We start from the raw sequence: 24,924 nt of genomic DNA on the forward strand, positions 1-24,924 counted from the left end.
GATTGTGGAGTACTATTGTACTACAAAGAAAGACTGATGCCATATCGAACTTTTGCAACCGTCTTTCATTTCATGTATACACAATCACACACTCGACAGGAAAGTGGACAGAAATACTTGGAATCTACTTTTGTACAACTCCTCAATTTAATTGAAGTAGGACTAACAAATCTAATCCTTGGTGCAAAGATAAAAAAAACTATCGGATTGTGTCTTTAATTTAAATTTGTTATCAAAATTTTCCTTGTTGTTTTTATTTTTATTAGAGACTTTTACCGACAAACATTTATCATTATACGTGTTTTATTTTTTATTTATTTTTCTATAAGGGACATTTGAATATGATTGAATCATCGTAAAACATACGTTTCTTTTTGTTTTATTCTTTATAAGAGACTTTTATTGACGAATATTTCGTCAGCAAATACCTATTTTAACTTTTTATTTTATTTGTATGATAGACTTTAGTGGACAAATGTCCGGTCGTTAAAGGTGTGTCAAAATCTTCAACAAATTGTTCGAAGACCTTTATCCCTTTTCATTTTATTCGTGTGGCCAATTTTCCCTCCTCCATAAACTCTTTCTCATCCTGTGGTTCCACACAAAAAGACTTATTGTGAGCCAATAAGTCTTGGTCCTTTGGATTAGGGTTTCAGCCCACCATTTGGATTTTCCAGAAACCCACAAATGCCACATTTGCCCAGGCCCACCTTTCCACTGCTGCTGAATTGAAAATGATAGGGATATCTAAATTGATCAAAGTTTAGGGCGCCAATTGAGAGTTCATTTTCTATCAGTTATCCAGTATTTGAGACAGTGAGGATGGCACTGGCAATGGCAGCCATAGCAATAGCTTCACCAAATCCCCTGCATTCATCTCTAACTTTATCAAATGCCAGAGGCAGAAGAGCCTTGTGCACAAGAACAAGAAGAACCCATTCTCTGAAGATTACTGGGTCCAGTCTTGCTGATGGCTCTGCTCTTTTTCAAGCAGCCCATTACAGCTTTTGGAATATAAGTCTTGGTCACTGATAGTAGAGATACTTTTGGAATATAAGTCTTGGTCACTGATAGAATAGACATTATCAGATTGTTAGTATTGCTAGTTTTCAATGTTTCATTTAAGAAGCAAATACAATTTCAGAATTGGAAATTGTTCATGAGACAAAGGAGTTAGCAATATAAATTGATGTTGGAGAATCGCTCTCATCTTTTCTAATGGTATCTGCTTTTAATCCTTTTGAAGGTATGGAGGAGACCCTCAGTTGGGCTGGCAGGGCCTCATGGTGGTCAGTTCCCTCTAGTCACCAGAGGAGGCCATAACGTTATTGATGTCATATTTACATCTCCAATTCTAAGCCCTGGTAGGTCTTTCAATCATGGTCTTTTCTTGTTTTACTATATGCTTCTGCAGTTGACGACAAGTTTGCATGTCTCTTTCTGAATTGTAGCTGAAGAATCAATGAGCCTTGATAATATTGATGGAATCATAGAGCATGGAATCACTTCCAAGTTCCCGTTAAGTATTTTGATCCCTATCACTTTTGCTTTTACAGAGATGACATAGCTTTTGCTTTATACATAAACAGAACAGCATCACTCCTCTTACATGCAAAGGAGTGATGCACTGATGCTTGTAGTAGGTTAGATAATAGCTGTTTTATATTTAGCTGTTTACCAAAATAATAATACAGGTTCATATCAGAATTTAAAACTTTTGAATTGTGACAATTAACAGATGTTTTCATCCTTGTGAATGGTCTAAAGTCTAAACTATGTTGCTTAAGCAGTCTACTAATCAATTTAGTAAAATATCGCATTGGTATAAGAGTTTGTCATTCTTGTAATTGTTATTGTAACCTATTCTTGTCCAATAATAATGATGTATCATGTTGATCATAATTAGACATTATGTTCTATCCAAAAAAATCTTTTTTGTGGTTATGATACTGCAGTTTCACCATCCAGAAAACTTCACAAAAGTCCCTGATCATGCCTAGTGACAAGTAAGGCGAATTGGAAGTCCTTTTTCTGGGGTAGGCATCATATCACCTGTGATCTTTTCCTTGGGAAACAACACTTCCCACTTGAACCTCTTGACCACATTGTGAACAAAAGTGAGTATCGCAAGCCTAGCATACTCTTTTCCAGGGCACATTCTTGGTCCTCCTCCAAATGGAACAAATGTGAATGGTGGGAATGCGCTTATGTTATCATATCTTGAGGGGTCAAACTTCTCTGGGTTGGGGAAGTATTCTGGGTTCATGTTTGTTGTGCTGACAGTCCAATATACCTGATACAAAAAAAAGAAACGAAAAAAAAGTCAGTTAGCTACTTAGTTTTTTTCAGAGATGCTCATTTTAAGTCGCAAATAAAGATGATGATGAACAAGGTTTATACCTTCCAGCCCTTGGGAATGGTGTAACCGGCATACTTGAAATCGGTCAAGGCCTCTCTGAATGTTCCCTGAAGTGGTGGAGTGAATCTCATAACCTCATAGATGACATTCCATGAGTACTTCATCTTGTTCAAGTCATCCCATTCCAAAAGTTGTCCAGGTTTTTTTGACTCTGCAACCTCCATTTGTTCTGTTTTCATAATCACAACACAAAACCTCAGTGCATATCATTAAAAAACAAATCAATTTGATGAATTGGGTTATTAAGTTGTGAAGTGAATTACCAGCTAGGACCTTGGCATAGATGTCAGGCCTTTCTCCCACATACTTCATGAAGAAAGTCATAGCAGTAGCCACAGTACTATACCCAGCAGTCAACAAACCCATCATCTTATCAGCAATCTCAGCCTCAGGCATGTGTTGCCCAGATGGGTCACTGGCCACAATCATATGTGTCAGAATATCCATCATGGGTGCTCCTGATGCCATTGCAGCCTTCTTCTCCTGAATCACAGTCTTCAACTCCTTCCTGATCGCATCAGCTGCTTTTGTTGCTCTGTAGAAAATGGTTCCCGGGAAGTTCAAAATAAGTGAGTGCATCCCTACAGTCACATCATCAAAGTTCTCCACAAGCCTAGCAATCCTCTCCGGCTCATCAATCCCCAAGAAGAATCTGCAGGCAAGACTAAGAGTCAAAGTCTTGGCCAAAGGGTAGGCCAAGACCTGATTCTTGCCTTCCCAGTCGACCTTCATCTGTTCTTGGGTGATTGAGTCCATTTTCCCCAAGTACCTCATCAATGCTTCTGGCTTAAGGAACCCCGGTGACCTTAGTACTTTCGCCTCTTCGTCACGAGCAGGCTGTTTCGGAGCAGGAGCAGCAGCTGCAGCAGCCTTGTATGACCTGAACATCTTCTGCATGGAGTGTGGTCGAAATGCAGTGAAGTATTTTTGCTCATTGGTGAAGAGAAATTTGTGTCCATTAGGTCCACAAATGACAGCGGTTTTCTCCCCAAGAATCTTGGTCTTGAAGATGTCAGTGGAGTACGTCTTCATCCTCTTGAACACAAAGTTTTCCGGCTTGCCAAAAAGAAACTCGAGAGTTTCTCCCACAATAGGCCACCCCATGCTGCCTGGTGGGAGGTTCTTGCCATCTTCAGATTTGAATGCGAAGAGGGCAAAGGCGAAAAGAGCAGCACCCAAAGACAGAACAAGGTAAAGGGTCTCCATGGCTGGAGCTCAGATCTCAGTTAATGGTTTGCTGAGACTGAATGAAGTTGGGAAGCAGTGATGTTTATGGAACTTGGGAAGTAACAGGTTTATAAAGGCCAAAAGTCGTCACTGTTGAATATTCTTCTGCCTACTTATTCTCCATTCTTCCATGTTGAATGTTCATGAAATGGACGTCACGAACTTGTTTACTATTTTCCTGCAAACTAACCAAACATCATGGCGTTACATAAACTTGATACCCATTTTACAAGTTACATCTTTAATTATGTTCATTGGTCAGTATTTCAAATTAGTCTCAGAAAGAGAAAATTAGGAAAAAAAAAAAAACCCAAAAAATAAGGTCCTATTAAGAAAAACTCATTTCTATATATTTTTTTAATCTACATCCAATCACATAATTAAACATTCCTTACCGGTTTTAAGTTTGTAATTAAGTTTTTTCACGTTTTTTTTAGTTTGACTATTTTACCCTTCTGATTGAATAAGGAAAATTTTCCTCAAATATAGTTTTTTTTTTTAAATTTAAATATGGCATCAGTAATAAACACAAATTAGAATTTAATACAATCAATTTATTTTTCCTTTTTAAAAACGATTAATTGCCTTAATTATTGTATATCTCTTCCTTTCTAATTTGATCTATATATTTGCCATTTTTTAGTAGATATGTTTGTGTAGATATTCCTATTATTAGATATCTCAACGTGATTAATCGCCTTAATTATAGTACTAGCCCCTTAACCAATTGGCTTTTATTTTTTAAAATTAAAAAAAATTACAGCAATTTCTCTCCTGATTTTAGAGAAGATTCTCTTTTTTTTCATGGGAGATATTGCAAAATTTTCAAATATGATATAGTCTATTGACTATCTTATCCTCATATAGAAATAATTTGTTTACTAATATCTATATTATGTGAGGGCATATATGGTAGTTTAAAATTTTAACCATTCCCTCAAGAATCTTGGTCTTGAAGATGTCAGGGGAGTACCTCTTCATCCTCTTGAACACAAAGTTTCCCGGCTTGCCAAAAAGAAACTCGAGAGTTTCTCCCACAACAGGCCACCCCATGCCGCTTGGTGGGAGGTTCTTGCCATCTTCAGATTTGAATGCGAAGAGGGCAAAGGCGAAAAGAGCAGCACCCAAAGAGAGAACAAGGTAAAGGGTCTCCATGGCTGGTGCTCAAATCTCAGTGCTGAGACTGAATGAAGTTGGGAAGCAGCGATGTTTTAGATAAACACAACAAATTTCTATACATGGCCTCCTAATTTAATACAAGAATAAAGTTAGAAACTATGTAATTTAATTTTTCCTTAAATAAATTGTAATTAAGTGAGGTTAGAAACTATAATATTTAGAATTTCAAAATCAATGGCATTAAATGTTTTTAAAACGGATCACTTTACTCCCATTTTTTACTTAATTTCCTTCTTTTTTTCTTAAGAGATATGATTAATCCATTTATTTTCTAATATAAAACATCACGGATGAAAAAACTTTGTAATTGTTAATTTGTTTGGCCCCTCCAATGACAACTTTGTAGTTCGGCCATTGTGGAGAAACTACTAATATAGTTTTGGTTAAATGTTAAACTCATAATTTTATATTTGATCAATATGGTGTTTGGTGGATGAGAACTCAAATAATACAAAACCTATTTATTTGCATCTATTTAAAGGGAACAATAATAAATCTTTATGGATTTCTCAATAACTAACACAAGTAATCAATATGATTATTTACAAAACATCAAGTAACATACTAGAATATACTAATCATATTAAATAGTAGCCTTAATATAGTCAAATAATAGGATATTTCATGATTTTTGAGATTAATGATATTTTAGGTACTTTGGGTTGTCTATTTAGTAAAATATTAGAATGAGAAATTAAATGGGTGGTGTATTCAGAATGGAGTGTGTATTAAGTAATTTGAGGTGTGCATTTAAAACTTCTTATTTCAAATTAGTCCTGGAAAGAGAAAATTAGACAAAAAAAAACCCGAAAAATGAAGCTCCTATTAAAAAAAAAGGAGTTAATTCGATTCAAGTCCTTTTTGTTATATAAAAATTAGATCTAGTCCGCGCATATTTTCTTGTTAATTGCGGTCCATTTGCTTTTTTTAATAGTCCAATTTGCCCTTAGAACCAAATAAGGTAAATAATTTCAAATTCACTAATTAGATCACAATTTTAGCTCAATTTTAAATTTTAAATTCAAATTCCAAAATTTACAATTCATCAATAAATAATTTTCAGACAAAGAAGACTAAATGCATTCATATAAACTCAATATACATAAGATGTAGGTCTAATACTTTTATATACCTACATTATAGTATAATAGGTATTTAAAGTTGTATCGTAGAGATTTAATCTACGTAGACATACGAAGCAGGGAAAAAAAAAACATAGAATACATTCCCAATCTAATCAAAAGGTACAAATATGTATATATAGAACTTATACCTAATTAAAAGATAAAATGTATGAAAGAGAAAATGTGAGATAATGAGAGATCCTTAGATATAGAGATATAGAGAAACTTGAATTTTTTTTTTTAACTTGTGAAATCTTACCTATAAATAAGGCATGTAAATGTGAAATAAAAATGTCTAATCAAATTGTAGGACAAATCTTATGTATAACACCATAATCGATTCTATACTAAAAGTAAGCAAAAACTTCTTACCAAATCTATAATAAAGGTAGCTGCGAATTGAAGATGTCATGTTAGTAAGACATAAAAAAGATCTAAGAAGGGAGAAGCCACAAAAAAAAAATACTAATGTGAAAGAAAAAGCTAGAAATAAACAGAGAAATGAGAAGTATGTGTTGGAAATAGGATATACATTGAACAAGAAGAGGGAAAAAACGATGATTCGGTAGAAAAAATGAGGAAGAAGAAGAAGACAATTTGTGATAGGCAAGATCAAGGAAGAATAATATCTTAATATATATAGATTCATCTTTTGAATTCAATTAAGAAACTAATCATATAAATTAAAGTCAACACATTAAATTTGTTAATTTTACATTAACAAGATTGCAATCATTTAGGAATCCCATTAATATATTAGCTTTTACTGTATATTGTGCAAAATATATTAAATAAGGGTATGTTAAGAATGAAAAATTTAGGTGTTGAGTCAGCAAGATAAAAAAAGAAATAAATCCAATGTGGCAGCTGAGTCATAGGACCACAACTACTAAAAAAATGCATCCGGACTGCATCTTATATAGGCTGTGACTTTTGGACTTAGATCTAATTAACTCTAAAAAGTTATTCCTATATATTTTTTTTTAATCTACACCCATTCACATAATTAAACATTCCTTATAGGTTTTAAGTCTATAATTAAGTTTTTTTAGTTTGACTATTTTACTCTTCTAATTGAATAAGGAAAATATTCCTAAAATATAGCTCTTTTTTTTTTCTTTTTTTGAATTTAAATATTGCATCAGTTATAAACACAAATTAGAATTTAATACAATCAATTTATTTTTCCTTATTTAAAAACGATTAATTGCCTTAATTAATGTATATCTCTTCCTTTCTGATTTGATCTATATATTTGCCATTTTTTAGTAGATATGTTTGTGTAGATATTCGTATTATTAGATATCTCAACGTGATTAATCGCCTTAATTATAGTACTAGCTCCTTAACATGTGCGGACAATTGGTTTTTATTTTTTAAAATTAAAAAAATTACAGTAATTTTTCTCCTGATGTTAGAGAAGATTCTCTTTTTTGAATGGGAGATATTGCAAAATTTTCAAATATGACATAGTCTATTGACTATCTTATCCTCATATCGAAATAATTTGTTTACTAATATCTATATTATGTGAGGGCATATATGGTAGTTTAAAATTTTAACCATTCCCTCAAGAATCTTGGTCTTGAAGATGTCAGGGGAGTACCTCTTCATCCTCTTGAAAACAAAGTTTCCCGGCTTGCCAAAAAGAAACTCGAGAGTTTCTCCCACAACAGGCCATCCCATGCCGCTTGGTGGGAGGTTCTTGCCATCTTCAGATTTGAATGCGAAGAGGGCAAAGGCGAAAAGAGCAGCACCCAAAGAGAGAACAAGGTAAAGGGTCTCCATGGCTGGTGCTCAAATCTCAGTGCTGAGACTGAATGAAGTTGGGAAGCAGCGATGTTTTAGATAAACACAACAAATTTCTATACATGGCCTCCTAATTTAATACAAGAATAAAGTTAGAAACTATCTAATTTAATTTTTCCTTAAATAAATTGTAATTAAGTGAGGTTAGAAACCATAATATTTAGAATTTCAAAATCAATGGCATTAAATGTTTTTAAAACGGATCACTTTACTCCCATTTTTTACTTAATTTCCTTCTTTTTTTCGTAAGAGATATGATTAATCCATTTATTTTCTAATATAAAACATCACGGGTGAAAAAACTTTGTAATTGTTAATTTGTTTGGTCCCTCTAATGACAACTTTGTAGTTCGGCCATTGTGGAGAAACTACTAATATAGTTTTGGTTAAATGTTAAACTCATAATTTTATACTTGATCAACATGGTGTTTGGTGGATGAGAACTCAAATAATACAAAACCTATTTATTTGCATCTATTTAAAAGGAACATTAATAAATCTTTATGGAATTCTCACTAACTAACACATGTAATCAATATGGTTATTTACAAAACAACAAGTAATATACTAGAATATACTAATCATATTAAATAGTAGCCTTAATATAGTCAAATAATAGGATATTTCATGATTTTTGAGATTAATGATATTTTAGGTACTTAATTTGGGTTGTGTATTTAGTAAAATATTAGAATGAGAAATTAAATGGGTGGTGTATTCAGTATGGAGTGTGTATTAAGTAATTTGGGGTGTGCATTTAAAACTTCTCATTTCAAATTAGTCCCGGAAAGAGAAAATTAGAAGAAAAAAAACCCAAAAAATGAAGTTCCTATTAAAAAAAACTCATTCCTATATTTTTTTTTTAATCTACACTCATTCACATAATTAAACATTCCTTATAGGTTTTCAGTCTATAATTACGTTTTTTCACGTTTTTTAAGTTTGACTATTTTATCCTTCTAATTGAATAAGGAAAATATTCCTCAAATATAGCTGTTTTTTTAATTTAAATATGACATCAGTTATAAATACAAATTAGAATTTAATACAATCAATTTATTTTCCCTTATTTAAAAACGATTAATTGCCTTAATTATTGCATATATCTTCCTTTCTGATTTGATCTATATATTTGCCATTTTTTAGTAGATATGTTTGTGTAGATATTCCTATTATTAGATATCTCAACGTGATTAATCGCCTTAATTATAGTACTAGCCCCTTAATCAATTAGCTTTTATTTTTTAAAATTAAAAAAATTATAGCAATTTCTCTCCTAATTTTAGAGAAGATTCTCCTTTTTCATGGGAGATATTGCAAATTTTTCAAATATGATATAGTCTATTGACTATCTTATCATCCTATAGAAATAATTTGTTTACTAATATCTATATTATGCAAGGTTCTAAAAATCACTTAGGCGAGCAATAGAGTAGCGCCCAGGGGCCTAGGTGGGAGCTTAGGTTGCGCCTAGCCGATTTTCTAATTTTTAATTTTTATAACCTTTATAATTATATAAGATATTAATCATATTATTATTGCATATATAATTAATCAATGAATAAAGAAATATAATAGTTGAATTTGTAACAAAAAAATAATATATATATATATATATATATAATTGTTGAATCAACGAAGGAGATCAACCCATAATATTGTCGAACTTGTCTGCAATGAAATGAACGTTTATTAAGCAAAGTGGAAAAAACAAGGGGCCGTGGCCACTTACCCAATTTTAGCCTAAAAATTGCCCACTTACTCCATTAAGAGTTGTTTATTCTCATTTACCCAATTTAACATTTAATGACAATTTTGCCCTATTAATTAAACTGAAACTCATATATCTCTCTCCTCTCTTACTCTCTCTCCTCCCAGACTCTCTCTCTCTCCCTCCCTTCCTGGCCCCCCCCCTTCAGCACTGTCGTCGAGGCCCAATCTGAGGCCATTGGAATCGCGCAGTCGTTGACACTCAAATCGGTCCGACATCAAGGCTCTCAATCCGTCGTCGTGCAGCACGGTTTCGACTCAAACAAAGACTCTGACACAGTCGTCGATGCACAAATCGAAGGTCACGGCAATGGCGACGCCAGGTTCCTTTTTGTCTACTCTCTGAGAGGAGCTTCTCTCTGTCTCCGTCGTCAGAGGTAAGATCTGTGGTTTTCTCCTCTCTCTCTCTCTCTGCACACACTCACATTCTTAGTTTGTTTTGCTTCTTTTTTTATTTTTTTATTATAAACTGTTAATTGAGTGAAAATGAAGACTCATTGAAAACCTATTGTGGAGTCGAAACACTAAAAAAAAAAAAACATTATTGCCGCCTAATAATATACCTATTGGGGGTCAATAATCACTGCACTGTTTATTTAAGTACACTAATCTGTTATTGATTGAAAATGGAGTGTTTTCTTGGTGGTCTATTGGAAGGCAATAGACAGATTATTGGCCCCTAATAATTTCTTAAGTGTGGTTAATTAATCACTAAAATTAGAGCTTTGAAATGTCTTTTGTTGTTTTGAGTTTATTATAATACAATAATATGTGAATGATAGAAACATGTGATTTTTGGGTGGTCTATTGGGGGGCAGTAGACAGATTATTGCCCCCCAATAATGTCTTTATTGGGGGTTAATAATGTTAGAAATTTTGATTTTGAAAGTCTAAGATAATGATTTTGGTTTTGTTTGCGCGCAGAATGGCAAGACCAAGATTCAACCTGCTGAGTGATTCTGAAGAGGAAGCACACAGTTGAGTAAATCATGCCTCTTGATGCAGCTTAGAGAAAGTGAAAACTGAGATCATGAACATGATATCTAACTTCTAATGTACTATAAAGGAGGATCTTTATTTTGAAAGTAGGAATTTAACATAGGGATTCCGAAAGTAGGGATTGTACATTCTCCTATGCAATTTATTCTTCAATTACGGTGAAATGATATAATTTGGATGATACGATATACTTTTGTTGTATTCAAATTATTACAGGTCCTTTCAACAAATTGCAGATAGATTCAATAAACATGTTTATTGGTGGGTGGGGGGAGGGGAATAAAATCTCCATTGCCCCCCAATAAACCTCTTATAAACAGTCATTGCAAACTTAATCCTGTTCAAAATTTAATTCACTTCTTAAAAAGCAACAAAAATCAAAATAAAAGTCAATATTAATTAATCATCCTCAAAAGAAAAATGTTACAATGAGCCTGAGCCTGAGCCTGAACATAAACAATTATTGCCCCCCAATAAAAACTGTAAAACCTAACAATTCTGTCCAAAAACATGTACTACTGCTTCAGAGGGATCATATAACATTTTCCAGAATAAATGCACCGAGCAACGAAAGGATCACCCATATTCCTGCAAAAAAAATCAACAAAGCAAAACTATTATTGCCCCCTAATAAACAGATTATTGCCCCCCAATAATAATTTCAAAACTACCAAAACACATCAGAAGTAGCAACAAATTACTTTCAACAAAAAGAAAAAGAACATTGAACAACTATTATAGGGACTTCATAACAATTAAGATAGCTTATTGCCCCCCAATAATGTAGTCAGAACAACCAAAACACTTCATAAACTGTAACAATTTGCTCTTAACACAAAGGAAAAGATCACTAAACAACAACTAGAGAGACAGAATAACAACCAACACACATTACTGCCCCCCAGTAGACAGATTATTGCGACCTAATAATATAGTCAAAACTACAATACAACCAGTTCAACTAAACACGAAGCTCAGATTCACCAAAATCACTTCAAAATTAACACAACAATTCAAATCTATTACAATGTACACAAAAGACCCAGAAATTCAAATCAAACATATTAGATCGAGCTAAGATAATACAATTTGAGATCGATGAAGAAAAGAATCAAACCGCGATGAAGGAGGAACAGAAACAAGACCTCGATCTCGATCCATGGTGATAATCACAGCACAGCTCCTCTCTCTCTAGAAATCACAGAGTTCGAACTTAACATAAAGCTTAGATTCACTAAAATCAGTTCGTAACCCAAAAATTTCAAAACTAACACAACATACACAAAAAGACCTAGAAATTGAAATCAAACTGATTAAACCGAGCTAAAATCAAACAATTTGAGAACGATGAAGAAAAGAATCAAACCGCGATGAAGGAGGAACACAAGCAAGAGCTCGATCTCGGTCCATGGTGATAATCACAGCACAGCTCCTCTCTCCTCTAGAAATCGTAGAGCTCTCTCTCCATAAACTGCGCAGATTCTCTCTCTCTCTCTCTCTCTCTCTCTCTCTCTCTCTCTAAAATGGCAGAGTTTCTCTCTCTAAAATCGAGGTGTTTCTCTCTCTATCTCTTTCTGTTTCAATTTTCAGCTTTGGCAATTAGAAAAGGGCAAAACGGTCCAAAAATATGAAAAAAACAGGTCCAACTCTTAGAGTTTTGGGTAAGTGGGGTTTAAAAATAAAAATTGTTGTGTAAGTGGCCAATCTCTTAGAGTGTTTGGGTAAGTGGGGTTAATTAACCCCAAAATTGGGTAAATGATTATTTCCCAAAAAATAACAAAGGCTTCTTTAAGAAATATGAATGTTTTCTTTTGTTCTTATTCTATCGACTGTTATATGGTCTTAGACTCGTAGCACATATATCCTTGCACCATTTTTGGACATAGTGACTAGTGACATCGAAAAAATTTGTCCACAAACTCATCCCATTTGTATAGACATCTACGTTAATGTATAGAACGGTATCTTATAGTAGATAGCTTGATGTAATCAGAGATTACCTTTAAGCCAAGCTGACTTGATGTACCACTTGAGAAATAAGTATGCTATTTTTTTTTTTGAAGGAAGGATTTCATTAAAACATATCAACTAGTACACTCGCTTAGAATGACACCCCTTATGAATACGGGAGCAAAGCCAAACCAATTTTGGCTAATACTATTACATGCTTGACTAGCTAATTTATGAGCGACCCTATTGGCCTCACGTGGCGCAAAAGTGACTATGAACTCCCCATGAGTGTGCATAGAGTCTTTTACATCATCTATCAGGAATCCATGCATAGAGTGGTCACGTTCTTCTTGGTTCAGTGCAGCTGCCAACATTGCACAGTCGGTCTCAAAGATAACCTTTTGATAATCCAGATTTGCTGCCATATGAGTTGCTTCATACATGGCCTGTAATTCAGCATGCAACGGCGTGGTAATGGTCTGTAATGGCTTCATTTCAGCTACTTTAAAGTGCCCTCTATAGTCTCTGAAAACCATGCTAGCTCCACATTGGCCCGTTTGTGGGATGAATGCTCCATCTACGTTGCATTTCACCCAATTCTCTGGAGGCTTTATCCATTCCTTGTTTCGTGCTATGGGTGTATTTTCACTCCGGTTTACTTTCAAGAAATCTTCTAACCAGCTCATGGACATCAGGACTACATCTTGAGGGTGTTGCTTTTTTCTTTCCCAGACTTGGGTGTTTCAGTTCTTCCAAATGCCCCATATCAACATCATCAACTTTGCAAAACCTTCTTTACTTGTCTTGGATAGCATGGTTAACAGCCACTCTTTCAAATCTGCAAAGTATCCATGCGGCAAATCAACTGTAGCTGCTGCCCATGTTGCTTTAGCATACTCACATTGGGTAAAGATACGGATGTTGTCTTCAATTGCAGCTTCGCACATTGGGCATGTTAGCTCCCCTGTATAACCTTTTGTGTTCAAGCAGCTTCTATTTGGTAGTATGTTGACACACGATCTCCAAGTGTGTAAAGCCACTTTGTTTGGAACCTTGGCATTCCATATTGCATACCATAATTTGTCACAGGGATGTAGAGCTCTTGGGGGGGGGGGGGGGGGGGGCTAGGACTATGCCTAAAGCCATATCCCTGGCAACATAATATGCACCCTTTTGTTGTGAAGATGCCTTTGGTGCTGAAATGTCACACTAGTCTATCTCTGGGAGCTCTTTTACTCAGAGGAATACTCATAATCAGATCTTTATCCACTGGGACAAACCATTGTTCTAACTTTTGTATATCCCAGGTCTGTGTTTGCAGGCATATTGATTCACATACCTTTTTTGGTGCATCTCTGGGTTGCGGTGTACAAGGACCACGCGGGTAGGAGTCTGGTAACCAACTGTCTCTCCATATATCGATATTTTGTCCATTTCCCACTTGCTACCGTAAGCCTTGTTTGAGGACAACTCTACCTTCCCAAATACTTCTCCATGGAAAGGATGGTTGGTCTCCTAGTTCTGCATGTAGGAAATCACCGTTTGGGTAGTAGATAGCCTTGTAGAGTCTTGCTACTAGAGAATTTGGATTTCTCACAATACGCCGGCCTTGTTTAGCTAACATGCCCAAGTTAAACCAGTGTAGATTTTTGAAGCCCATACCACCCTCTTTCTTTGGTACACATAGTCTATCCCAAGATCTCCAGTGTATGTTCTACTTCTCTTCCGAGTCACCCCACCAAAATCCTGCACACAGTTGTTGTAGATCTTCACACAGACCAATAGGTAGTTTATAACAATTCATGACATAGTTTGGTACTATTTAAGCCACCGCTTTGATTAGGATCTCCTTGCCTGCTCCACTCAGTAATTTTGCTCGCCAACTAACCACCTTATTTGTGAGTTTCTCCTTGAGGTAACTAAAAGCAGTTGTTTTTGTTCTTCCCACATATGTTGTTAAACCAAGATATCAGTCATGCTTATCAACTCTTTGTACTCCTAGCAACTCGGCTAACTGGAACTGTACGTTGATATCAATATTTTTGTTGAAAGCTACCTCACTTTTTTGTAGGTTGATCTTCTGCCCTGATGCAATCTCATATGTATGCAGAATGTTTTGAAATTGTTGGCATTCTTCTGTATTGGCTATACCAAATAAAAAGCTATCATCTGCAAAGAGAAAATGATGTAGGCGTGGTGCAGTTGGTGCGAGGACAATTCCTTGAATCCATTGTTGTTGTGCAAAATGCTCTATCAAATCCGATAATCCTTCTGCACATAAGATGAATAAATACGGTGATAACGGGTCACCCTGTCTTATACCTCTGGAAAGTCTCACATAACGTAGGACTTCTCCATTTATAAGGAAAGGGTATCTGACTGTTTTGATGCTTGCCATAACTAACTCCACCCAATCTGAAGCAAATCCCAGCTTTAGTAGGATGGCCTGCAGGAAAGGCCATTCGAGCTATCATAAGCTTTGCTAATATCCAGTTTTAGTGAAAATTGTCCATCACCACCCATTTGGTTGTTGTGTAGATGATGTGCTACCTCAGTTGCAACCAGGATGTTGTCTGAAATTAGACGATCTGGAACAAAAGCACTCTAAAGGGGGGATATGATGTCTCCTAATATTATTTTTAACCTGTTTGCCAACACTTTTGAACATATTCAATATAACACATTACATAGAGCTATAGGTCTAAGATCCGTCATATGTTTCAGATTTTTGACCTTTGGGATGAGTGTAATATGTGTAAAGTTTACCTCCTTGAGCAACTCTCCAGAAAAGAGGAAGTGTTTCACTGCCATGCATACATCTTGCCCTATTGTGTTCTAGTATTTCTGGAAGAAGAAAGGTGACATTCCATCAGGGCCAGGTGCTTTGGATGGGTGCATGTGAAAGAGGGCTATGCGGATTTCTTCATCAGAATATGGAGCTAGTAAGCTGTCACTCATACCCCCCGTTACTTTCTGCTTCACAGTGTTTGTGATAAGCTCTAAGGCTCTTGTATTTATCCCTTCAATTTGGAACATCCCTTTGTAATAGTCACTAATCACCTTTTCAATATCCTGTGCTTCATGCACCCAAAGGTTGTTTGCATCAAAAACACCCATAATTCGATTTCGTTGCTTTCTATTCGAGGCTCTCCTATAGAAATATGCAGTATTCCTGTCTCCTCCTTTTAGCCATAGTGCTCTAGAGCGTTGGATCCACATAGTTTCTTCTTGTGTGAGTAGTTCTTGAAATTTTTCCTGTAGTACTTGCTTTTCTCCGTGGTCATTTGTGTCATAGGGTTTATTGAGTAGTTCATCCAAACGAGCTCATACCGCTCCCATCTCCACTTGCCTGAACATGAATGTTTCTTTTTGCTAGCTAACTTGTGAGTTCCTTCCCCGTTCGTTTAACTCGCTGGCAGACTTGCTGCATTGGATCCCGAGTGTTTACCTGTTACCATCCTCCTTTAATCACCACTTCACATTGATTACATGCATTTTTTTGCATGTAATTGTATCTAAAACACCAAAAATAAGTTAATCCTCAAGTCAATTATTATTTAATTAATTCACTTTTATTTACTTTGCAGAAAATAAGCGGAGTTGTAAAAATGGAGAAAAATTCATGGAAGATGACGACATGTGCGCAAATGTCTTATGACAATCCAAAGCAGCGCAAAAGAAAATTGTAGAAAGGAGAATTGAAAATTTGCCGTTTATTGGTTAAGCTTAATTAACATTGTGCTTAATTAAGGTAGCCATACATGGACGTGAGAGAAAGCTAGCCATGCCTGCACGTGTTCTTTAACCTACCATTCAATGACCTCACCATCACTTTGGCCTTGACACGTGGCAGCGTTTATTTCTTTTCTTTCCTTCACAACCACACGATTCGCTCTAATCTTTCTCCTGACAATCACAACTAGCCACACCCTTATATATATATATATATATATTCATAATCATATTCTGTCGAAGGGGGGAGAGAAAGCTAGTAGGCAGTAACCTAACCCATTCTTCTTCCCCTTCTGCCGCACCCTCTCTCTCTCTCTCTCTCCCTACACCCAAAACCTCCCCTCCACACCATTTTCCTCCACACCAAAAGCCTCCTCACCAAGATCCATTTTCCTCCTCACTAAGATTTATTTTTCTCCTCACCAAGATCCATTTTCCTCCCCACTAAGATTTATTTTTCTCCTCACCAAGATCCACCATCACCTCAACAAGATTCACCTCACTAAAATTCCATCAAATCCTCATCAATTTCTCAAGGGATTTCAAGAGGCATCAAGATTTGAGATTGGGTATAGTAAGAAGCCATCAATCAAGGCTTGTCATAATTGCTCCATAGCAATTTGTGATTTGTTCTTGTTACTTTTCACTCTTCTTCACCTTTACCTATTTACTTGATGAATATTGTTGTTGATTTGTGGATGGGTTGTGAGTAGTCTATTTAGGAAGCTAGGGTTTGAGACCTAGCATAGATTTAATGTAATAAATATGTTTTGATTTAATGGTTTTCAATTTAATGTTTGGCATATGTTCTATTCTATAATATTTGGTTTAGATGCATGCTTAGGAGCTTGATTAACTCTTGAATGTGTAGATGAGCATGTCTAGAACAAGTTAGGGGACCCATCACTTCTCTAATTTATGGCTAGGACACTTGTTTAGAACATGGTTAGTTACAATACCAATTTCATTGCCGTATTGGCTAGCTTGGGAACCTTGATTCTAGGACTCTTCGCCTTTTGGTGCAACTAGAGGCCCTAACAAGGCTTTAGATTGTCTCAATTGAGTTTCTACTACCCTTGATCCGGAGTAGGAATACCCTTTAAGGAATCTAATGACCCATGAGCCTTGAAAAGCCTTGGGTACGGTTCTTGATGCCACTATGAATTGAATGACCATTGTCGGAATATATTTGTGCATTAAATTTGGTTAGGAGGATACCCTAGTGACCTAATTTTCATATCTTGATTAGTTTCTATTATCTTTATTTTTAATTTTAATTATCAATTGTCATTTTTATTTTCTTGGCAATTAAAAAAAATCAAATTTCACAAACCACTTTCATTGTCCATACCATTTGGTTGTGAGATTCCGCATTTATTTGTGGTTCTCTTGACCTATTTTAGGCTTGGTTGTTCCGAGCCGGGCATGTAAATAGCTTGGTGCTATTTTTAGGTTTTGTTTGTTAAATTGTTGGTGACTTAGTAATCGGCATAACCAAGGATTAAAGTTAGCTTTTCAATCCTCGTGGTACGATAATTTCGGGTTCAAATATTTCCCACTTCTTTGATGACCGTGCCCTTATTGTGCGTAAGTTGCATTTAAGTACACAAATCACACATTCATTGTGAGTGGACCAAAATTGTTCAAACCTGAACTGGGACTTTCGTCTACCCGAGCGGGGAATTGGAGTCTCGCTAACATCTACTAGCAAAGGATTGTGGTCTGGGATACTTGGGGGTAGATGAGTCATCTGAGACGAGGGAAACAATCCTTGTAATTCTACAGTTCATAGACTTCTGTCCAGTCTTTCTTTCGTTTGATAGTCCGACCAAGTATACGGGCTTCCATAGTATCCCATGTCAATTAAAGAACAGTCCATCATTGCTTCTTTAAAAGCCTGAATCTGAGTATGTCTTCTAGATACACCTCCTGTTTTCTCTGACCTGTTAGCTATTTCATTGAAGTCACCGACTATTAACCATGGTAGGGTTGATTGCGTTGCAAGCTGTCTCATCAACTCCCATGTTTGGTGTCGTTATGCTGTTTGTGCATAACCATATAGCCCAGTTAGCCACCACTCGTCTGCTGCAGTCCTCTCTCCAATGGTTACGTTCACATGCCTTGCAGAGTAGTTTCGGATCCGGACCTTCGCTTCATTCATCCACAGGAAAGCTATGCCCTGGCTGTCATCCCCTTTAGGCCATCCCAGGCAATTGTCAAATCCAACTTGGATCTGAAGGGTTTCAAGTTGTTTCTTGTCGCATAGGGTTTCAGAGAGAAACAAGATTTTTGGTTTTTCTTGTCTTATGAGATCGATCAACGCTCTTCTCCTTGAGTTGCTATCTATACCTCAGCAATTCCATGCTAGAATACGCTATGCCATCATCCCCGATCACCGGTAAGAGAAAAAAACTCGCCGCCATGAGATGTCAGTGCTTTACTAGAGTCTCGCTCTCTAGGGTTTTTTACCACAACCCAACATTTGCAAGTCGAGCTTGCTGGCACACCATCACGAAATAAGTATGTTACTGTACGGAAGCAGTTTACTTAATATATTGAAATATTTATGTACCGTAAATAAATTTTTGGTATAAATTTCAAACATTTTTGGTAAGTATCTAATTATTAATTTTATTGATTAGGATACAATATCAGTGTATGTGGAAAACTGCAAATAAACAGATTCTGAATTTTGTGGTCGATAAAAATAGGATCTTGAAGCTTCATTGTCTACTTTCGATTTTTCTTACCTGGAATGATGTGGTCTTGATGGGTCAACCTTCTTTGGTTTGGAACTTTGCTTTGCATTGTCTACCGGTTCCTTAACGTTCTAATTTTTTAAGGTCACCCGTGACAGTGCACAAATGGGAGAGAGACTCCTTTGGTTTTGTTGGTTGGGTGGGGGTGTTGTGGGACGGTGCTGTATTGAGTACAATTGGGTGAATGAGTACCATGTGATAAAGAGCACGAAACTGAGTGCGACTTGTATTGGATTCGCATACCATGTTGACAATTGTCTTCTTCCCCATGATTTCTCTGTCTCACCGACGTGAAGTTCTTCAGTCAGGCCGTTGAACTCGGACCCTTGAACTTATTCTAATCCGCATTCAAGTGATGTTACTTGTACCGATTCTAAATGCAATGAGATGTAAAGATGTTTTGAGTTCAAATTTCAGTAATTAAATTTTAATTTATAAATTGGACGTGTCACGACCGTCCCACTTAAAATTTCTCTCTTCATGATATTTGATGTAATAATCATACAGCGAGGTGTGAAAACAATTAAGCTAAATTGTTTAAATGTTTTTTTTCCTATATGCATAAAATAAATGATCGAATACATTGTCTTCACGATCAAAGTTCCTCCCTAATAAGAGAACTCCAAATACATGAAAGATGGACTCAACTAAGCTTGTAGGACCTCTCTAGTGACTACATTGACCATGAAAACCTTTATCCACAAAAAATTCTCAGTCCTTAGAACACCAAGGGCTACGGCGGATCCAATCTGAATTCCGATACCATCAACATTTCATTCAAACTGACCATTGTGTTATCCTCCCTTATGTTGCTAGCTATAACAAACGAAAAAATGAAAAATACCGAGCTTCTGGTGTCCAATACATTTCTGTGTCTTCCCATAAGGTAGGCTACCATGTTACATACACCCATTGTCTGCTTTTCGAAACCATGATGGTCCTAATTTAATGGTCGTTGGGAGTTCTTGGTGCCCTTCACTTTGCCAAAAGAACCTGATTCCTACAATCATTAGGATCACTCTCTTTTTGAGCCTAAATCATGACCTTCTCCATGTGACAATATCAAAAGGAAAAGGAAAATGTCTACCACACTACCGTTGCTCCTTGATTCCACCTATATGGGGGATGTAAATGATTGTGGTAGAGTACTATTGTACCACAAAGAAAGACTGATGCCATATCTAACTTTTGCAACGGTCTTTCATTTCATGTATAGTATACACAATCACAATTCGGCAGGAAAGTGGACAGAAACACTTGGAGTCCTGGTGCAAAGAAAAAAAAAAACTATAGGATTGTGTCTTTAATTTAAATTTGCTATCAAAATTTTCCTTGTTGTTTTGATTTTTATTAGAGGCTTTTACCGACAAACATTTAACATTATACGTGTTTTATTTATTATTTATTTTCCTATGAGAGACTTTTGAATATGATTGAATTATCGTCAAAGATATTTTTTATTTAGTGGACAAATGGCCGGTCGTTAAAAGTGTGTCAAAATCTTCAACAAATTGTTCGAAGACCTTCATCCCTTTTCATATTATTGGTGTGGCCAATTTTCCCTCCTCCATAAACTCTTTCTCATCCGAGTATTAAGCCTGATAGATCCTGTGGTTCCACACAAAAAGACTTATTATGAGCCCAAGAAGTCTTGGTCCTTTGGATTAGGGTTTCAGCCCACCATTTGGATTTTCCAGAAACCCACAAATGCCACATTGGCCCAGGCCCACCTTTCCACTGCTGCTGAATTGAAAATGATAGGGATATCTAAATTGATCAAAGTTTAGGGCGCCAATTGAGAGTTCATTTTCTATCAGTTATCCAGTATTTGAGACAGTGAGGATGGCACTGGCAATGGCAGCCATAGCAATAGCTTCACCAAATCCCCTGCATTCATCTCTAACTTTATCAAATGCCAGGGGCAGAAGAGCCTTCTGCACAAGACCAAGAAGAAGAAGAAGAACCCATTCTCTGATGAAGATTACTGGGTCCAGTCTTGCTGATGGCTCTGCTCTTTTTCAAGCAGCCCATTACACTGTATGGGTTTCATTACTTCTGCTTTGTTTTCATTTTGGTTCAATCAATCTTTGAGCTTAAATATTATGAATAATTTTTAGGGATGTGTAGCACTCTTAAAAGAGTTAAAGGAGTGATCTTTATTGTGATTTGTGAGTGAAGTTTACAAATTTGCTTGCAATTAGTTTATGGAGAAAGAGAAAGCAGGAAACTTTGTGATTTTTATGCTAAAATGGTGAAGCTTTAAGCTATTTGGTTGTGGAATATAACATATATGACATAATTAGGACATTTCTCATATGGGATCACAGTATCTATAGCTTCCTAGTGGAAATTGGAGGTATGTCTTGTCATTTTGGCTGAAGTAGTTGAACTGTAGCTCACTAATTTAGCAAGGAAGAAACTTGAAAATCGAAGTTATGAAAAGCTGACAATAGTTATGTCTATCTACTTGTATGTTGCTTTAGTGATATCTGGATGCTTTGTATATGTAGGAACTAATCGAAGGAAGATTCATATTTGACTTTCTAGGTGGATACCTACATCAAAAGTGGTATGGTGATTGGGTTGGGGTCTGGTATAGCTTCTGGTATGGCCATGCAGTATATAGGTCTGCAACTTGGAGCAGGTGCTTTAAAGGATATAGTGGGGATACCAACGTAAGTATGCATTCTTTCATCTTGTCTGATTAGGAATTTACAGTCATTTTTCTTTCTTTCTTTTGTTATGCCTATAATTCTTGGGCTCCAAAATCCCTCTAAGTGACTATGCAAGCCAGTGATGTCCTGGATTCCTAATATTTATTGAACTTAGTATATCTTAACTGGTGGAACTGAGACAAGTTGAGGAAAAGGAGTATTGCTTTTCTCTTAAGCAGGTCTGTAGCATCTGCAAGTGAGGCAGCAAAGGCAGGAATTCCATTGGGTCACCATGAGGATGGTTCTCAAGTGTGTACATATTCTAAACATCTGAAAGTTTCCTTTTTCATTGAGTTTTTATTTTATATTTTATATGCTTTAGAGGGTTATCCTTGTCTCTAAGTCCAGAAAACACACCAGTAATTGCCATGTCTATGCTTTCCCTTTTTGGTTCCACAAAAGAAAAAGTTACACCTGTATCGAACAACTCTGAATTATGAACTGAAAATGATAAGCTAGCTAGGTTGTACAGATATTATTAGACATTTTCTTGACCCAATGTGCTATGTACCCCATTCAGTGTGATCAATATAAGTTACCCCCTAGAATGATCCTCAGTAGGATATCATTTTTAACTTGCTCCTTTGTAGATTGATTTTGCATTTGATGATGCTGATATTATAGAAGAAAGGACACTTATTGCTGTCATTGGGAGAACAAGGTCGCAGGGTGAGGAGTCAATCATCCAAGAGAAGGTGAGTTAAGATAATATTGCCTGTCCCTAGCATAGCAAATTTCTCTAGCCATGTAAATTTTTGTGTAATATTATTATATTTTTCACATTTATTTAACTTGCATAAATTGATATATCAAAGTTATGCTTCTTAAGATGAAGCCTGCAATTTTTTGTCTTTTTGCTTGCAGACTATATTAAACGCAGCCAATAAAGTTGTCTTCATAGTCAGAGAAAACCAGTATAAATGTGGTATGGATGGTTCTATTCCAGTTTTGGTGAATCCTGTAAGCGGCTATGCTCACCATCTGTTTTACTTAAGATTTCAAGTACCAGAATAAGAGAATGATTTCTGAACAGTTAAAGTAATTTCAGCTCAACTGGATGGAAACTGCTGAAGAGATTGATGATCTGTTTTTAGGTGATGCAGAGGTCTGCTTCTATACTATGAAGTCAATATTTTGTTTAGACTACCTTAATCAATTATCAATTTTCCTTGCATTTTATCATAAGAAACAAAGCACTTGCCACTTGTTTTTCTCAGGAAACGGGTGATTATTTCTCAAATCTTATCTATTTTTATAAGAATAAATAGTGAATAAGAAGTGAAGTGCGCGATGCTTACAAACCGAAAGAAAAGAAAAAAGTTTAAAGATGAATATAGTTGTGAGTAACAAGATGTAGCTCTACTCTCCTAAATAGAGTGTTACCCTTCACAACCCAGCTTTCTCTTTTACTAAGCTCTTATTCAACAGATCTAGTCTTATGAACCTTTGAAGCATCATAAAAGAAGAAGCAACTTGCAACATGGTGTGGATTATGGTAGTCTCCACAAAAGTTCTCTGATTATGTTCAAGAAGTTGTAGAGATACTTTTGGAACATAAGTCTTGGTCACTGATAGAATAGACACTATCAGATTGTTAGTATTGCTAGTTTTCAGTGTTTCATTTAAGAAGCAAATACAATTTCAGAATTGGAAATTGTTCATGAGACAAAGGAGTTAGCAATATAAATTGATGTTGCAGAATCGCTCTCATCTTTTCTAATGGTATCTCCTTTTAATCCTTTTGAAGGTATGGAGGAGACCCTCAGTTGGGCTGGCAGGGCCTCATGGTGGTCAGTTTCCTCTAGTCACCAGAGAAGGCCATAACGTTATTGATGTCATATTTACATCTCCAATTCTAAGCCTTGGTAGGTCTTTCAATCGTGGTCTTTTCTTGTTTTACTATATTCTTCTGCAGTTGACGACAAGTTTGCATGTCTCTTTCTGAATTGTAGCTGAAGTATCAATGAGCCTTGATAATATTGATGGAGTCATAGAGCATGGAATCATTTCCAAGTTCCCGTTAAGTATTTTGATCCCTATCACTTTTGCTTTTACAGAGATGACATGCCTTTTGCTTTATACATAAACAGAACAGCATCACTCTTCTTACATGCAAAGGAGTGATGCACTGATGCTTGTAGTAGGTTAGATAATAGCTGTTTTATATTTAACTGTTCGATGCTGGAGGGAGTTTTACCAAAATAATAATACAGGTTCATATCAGAATTTAAAACTTTTGAATAGTGACAATAAAGAGATGTTTTCATCCTTGTGAATGGTCTAAAGTCTAAACTATGTTGCTTAAGTAGTCTTATCAATCAATTTAGTAAAATATCGCATTGGTTTAAGAGTTTATCATTCTTGTAATTGTTATTGTAACCTTTTCTTGTCGAATAATAATGATATATCATGTTGATCATAATTAGACATTACGTTCTATCCAAAAAAAAGAATGAAATTTTTGGATAGAACGTAATGTCTAATTATGATCTACATGGTTATCATTATTATTGGACAAGAAAAGGTTACAATAACAATATTCTTTTTTTAGATAGAACGTAATGTCTAATTATGATCAACATGATATATCATTATTATTGGACAAGAAAAGGTTACGATAACAATTACACAATTACAAGAATGAAAAGACATTTTCATAAGTCGATCTTATTGGGATTTTTAAGTCATAGAGCATATTTTAGTTTCCAGAAGTGCATTCAACTGCAACAAATGGGGGGGTGGGGGTGGGTAAACAAACCGATACTTACTGAGTTGCACCTTGTGATTACAGAGTCCATATAGACATCTCAAATTCTTGTGTTCACAATCAGAGATCCTATACTTGTTTAAAAAAAGTATTATTTTACATAAGTATCATGTTGATATCTTGGAATGTCAATCAGGTATTGCTATAACAACTAATTCTTGGTCTCGCGTTGAACTACAGATGTACTGCAGTAATTGCTTCGGAAAGTGGGCCGTCTGTTGTTGATAATGTGCCAAAGAATTCAGTAAAGGAACCTTAATAGCAAGAGCCTGCATCACGCCACTCTTCGGTTTTTTTTTTTTTTTTTTTTCCTTTCTACACACATAAGCCTCTGTAGAGATTTTACTGTTATCGACAACTCCCATTTTTATTATGTGCCATTCTCATATGGCTTTAGTACATATAAAATCGTACCCATTCTATGTATATAGTACACGGTTGTTTGGTAATAGGTATGGAGCTTGTGTTAGATGAA

The 24,924-nt window shown here is 35.7% G+C and overlaps 2 protein-coding genes across 3 annotated transcripts; one reads left to right on the top strand and one right to left on the bottom strand.

Annotated features, from left to right (window-relative positions):
* The first annotated feature begins 752 nt into the window (after window positions 1-752).
* On the top strand, window positions 753-24,924 carry LOC112166484 (probable ribose-5-phosphate isomerase 4, chloroplastic). 2 transcript variants are annotated; one of them, XM_024303350.2, is made up of 10 exons: window positions 753-1,003; window positions 1,656-1,657; window positions 21,516-21,643; window positions 21,859-21,931; window positions 22,273-22,377; window positions 22,547-22,642; window positions 22,731-22,787; window positions 23,430-23,547; window positions 23,635-23,701; window positions 24,630-24,924. In XM_024303350.2, exons 1-10 carry the CDS (start codon window positions 823-825, stop codon window positions 24,706-24,708), a joined length of 906 nt encoding a protein of 301 aa, XP_024159118.1. In that variant the 5' UTR covers window positions 753-822; the 3' UTR covers window positions 24,709-24,924. The 2 variants fall into 2 exon arrangements, with proteins under 2 accessions (XP_024159118.1, XP_024159117.1); XM_024303349.2 differs by lacking the exons at window positions 753-1,003; window positions 1,656-1,657 and adding an exon at window positions 20,747-21,005 and having other exon boundaries at window positions 21,862-21,931.
* Window positions 1,903-3,709, bottom strand: LOC112166483 (beta-amyrin 28-monooxygenase). Its single transcript, XM_024303347.2, has 3 exons — window positions 2,683-3,709; window positions 2,401-2,588; window positions 1,903-2,293 (listed from the first exon to the last, which is right to left on the bottom strand). Exons 1-3 carry the CDS (start codon window positions 3,623-3,625, stop codon window positions 1,997-1,999), a joined length of 1,428 nt encoding a protein of 475 aa, XP_024159115.1. The 5' UTR covers window positions 3,626-3,709; the 3' UTR covers window positions 1,903-1,996.

The sequence above is a fragment of the Rosa chinensis genome, chromosome 5 (assembly GCF_002994745.2).
Source record: "Rosa chinensis cultivar Old Blush chromosome 5, RchiOBHm-V2, whole genome shotgun sequence".
Classification (NCBI taxonomy): Eukaryota; Viridiplantae; Streptophyta; class Magnoliopsida; order Rosales; family Rosaceae; genus Rosa; species Rosa chinensis.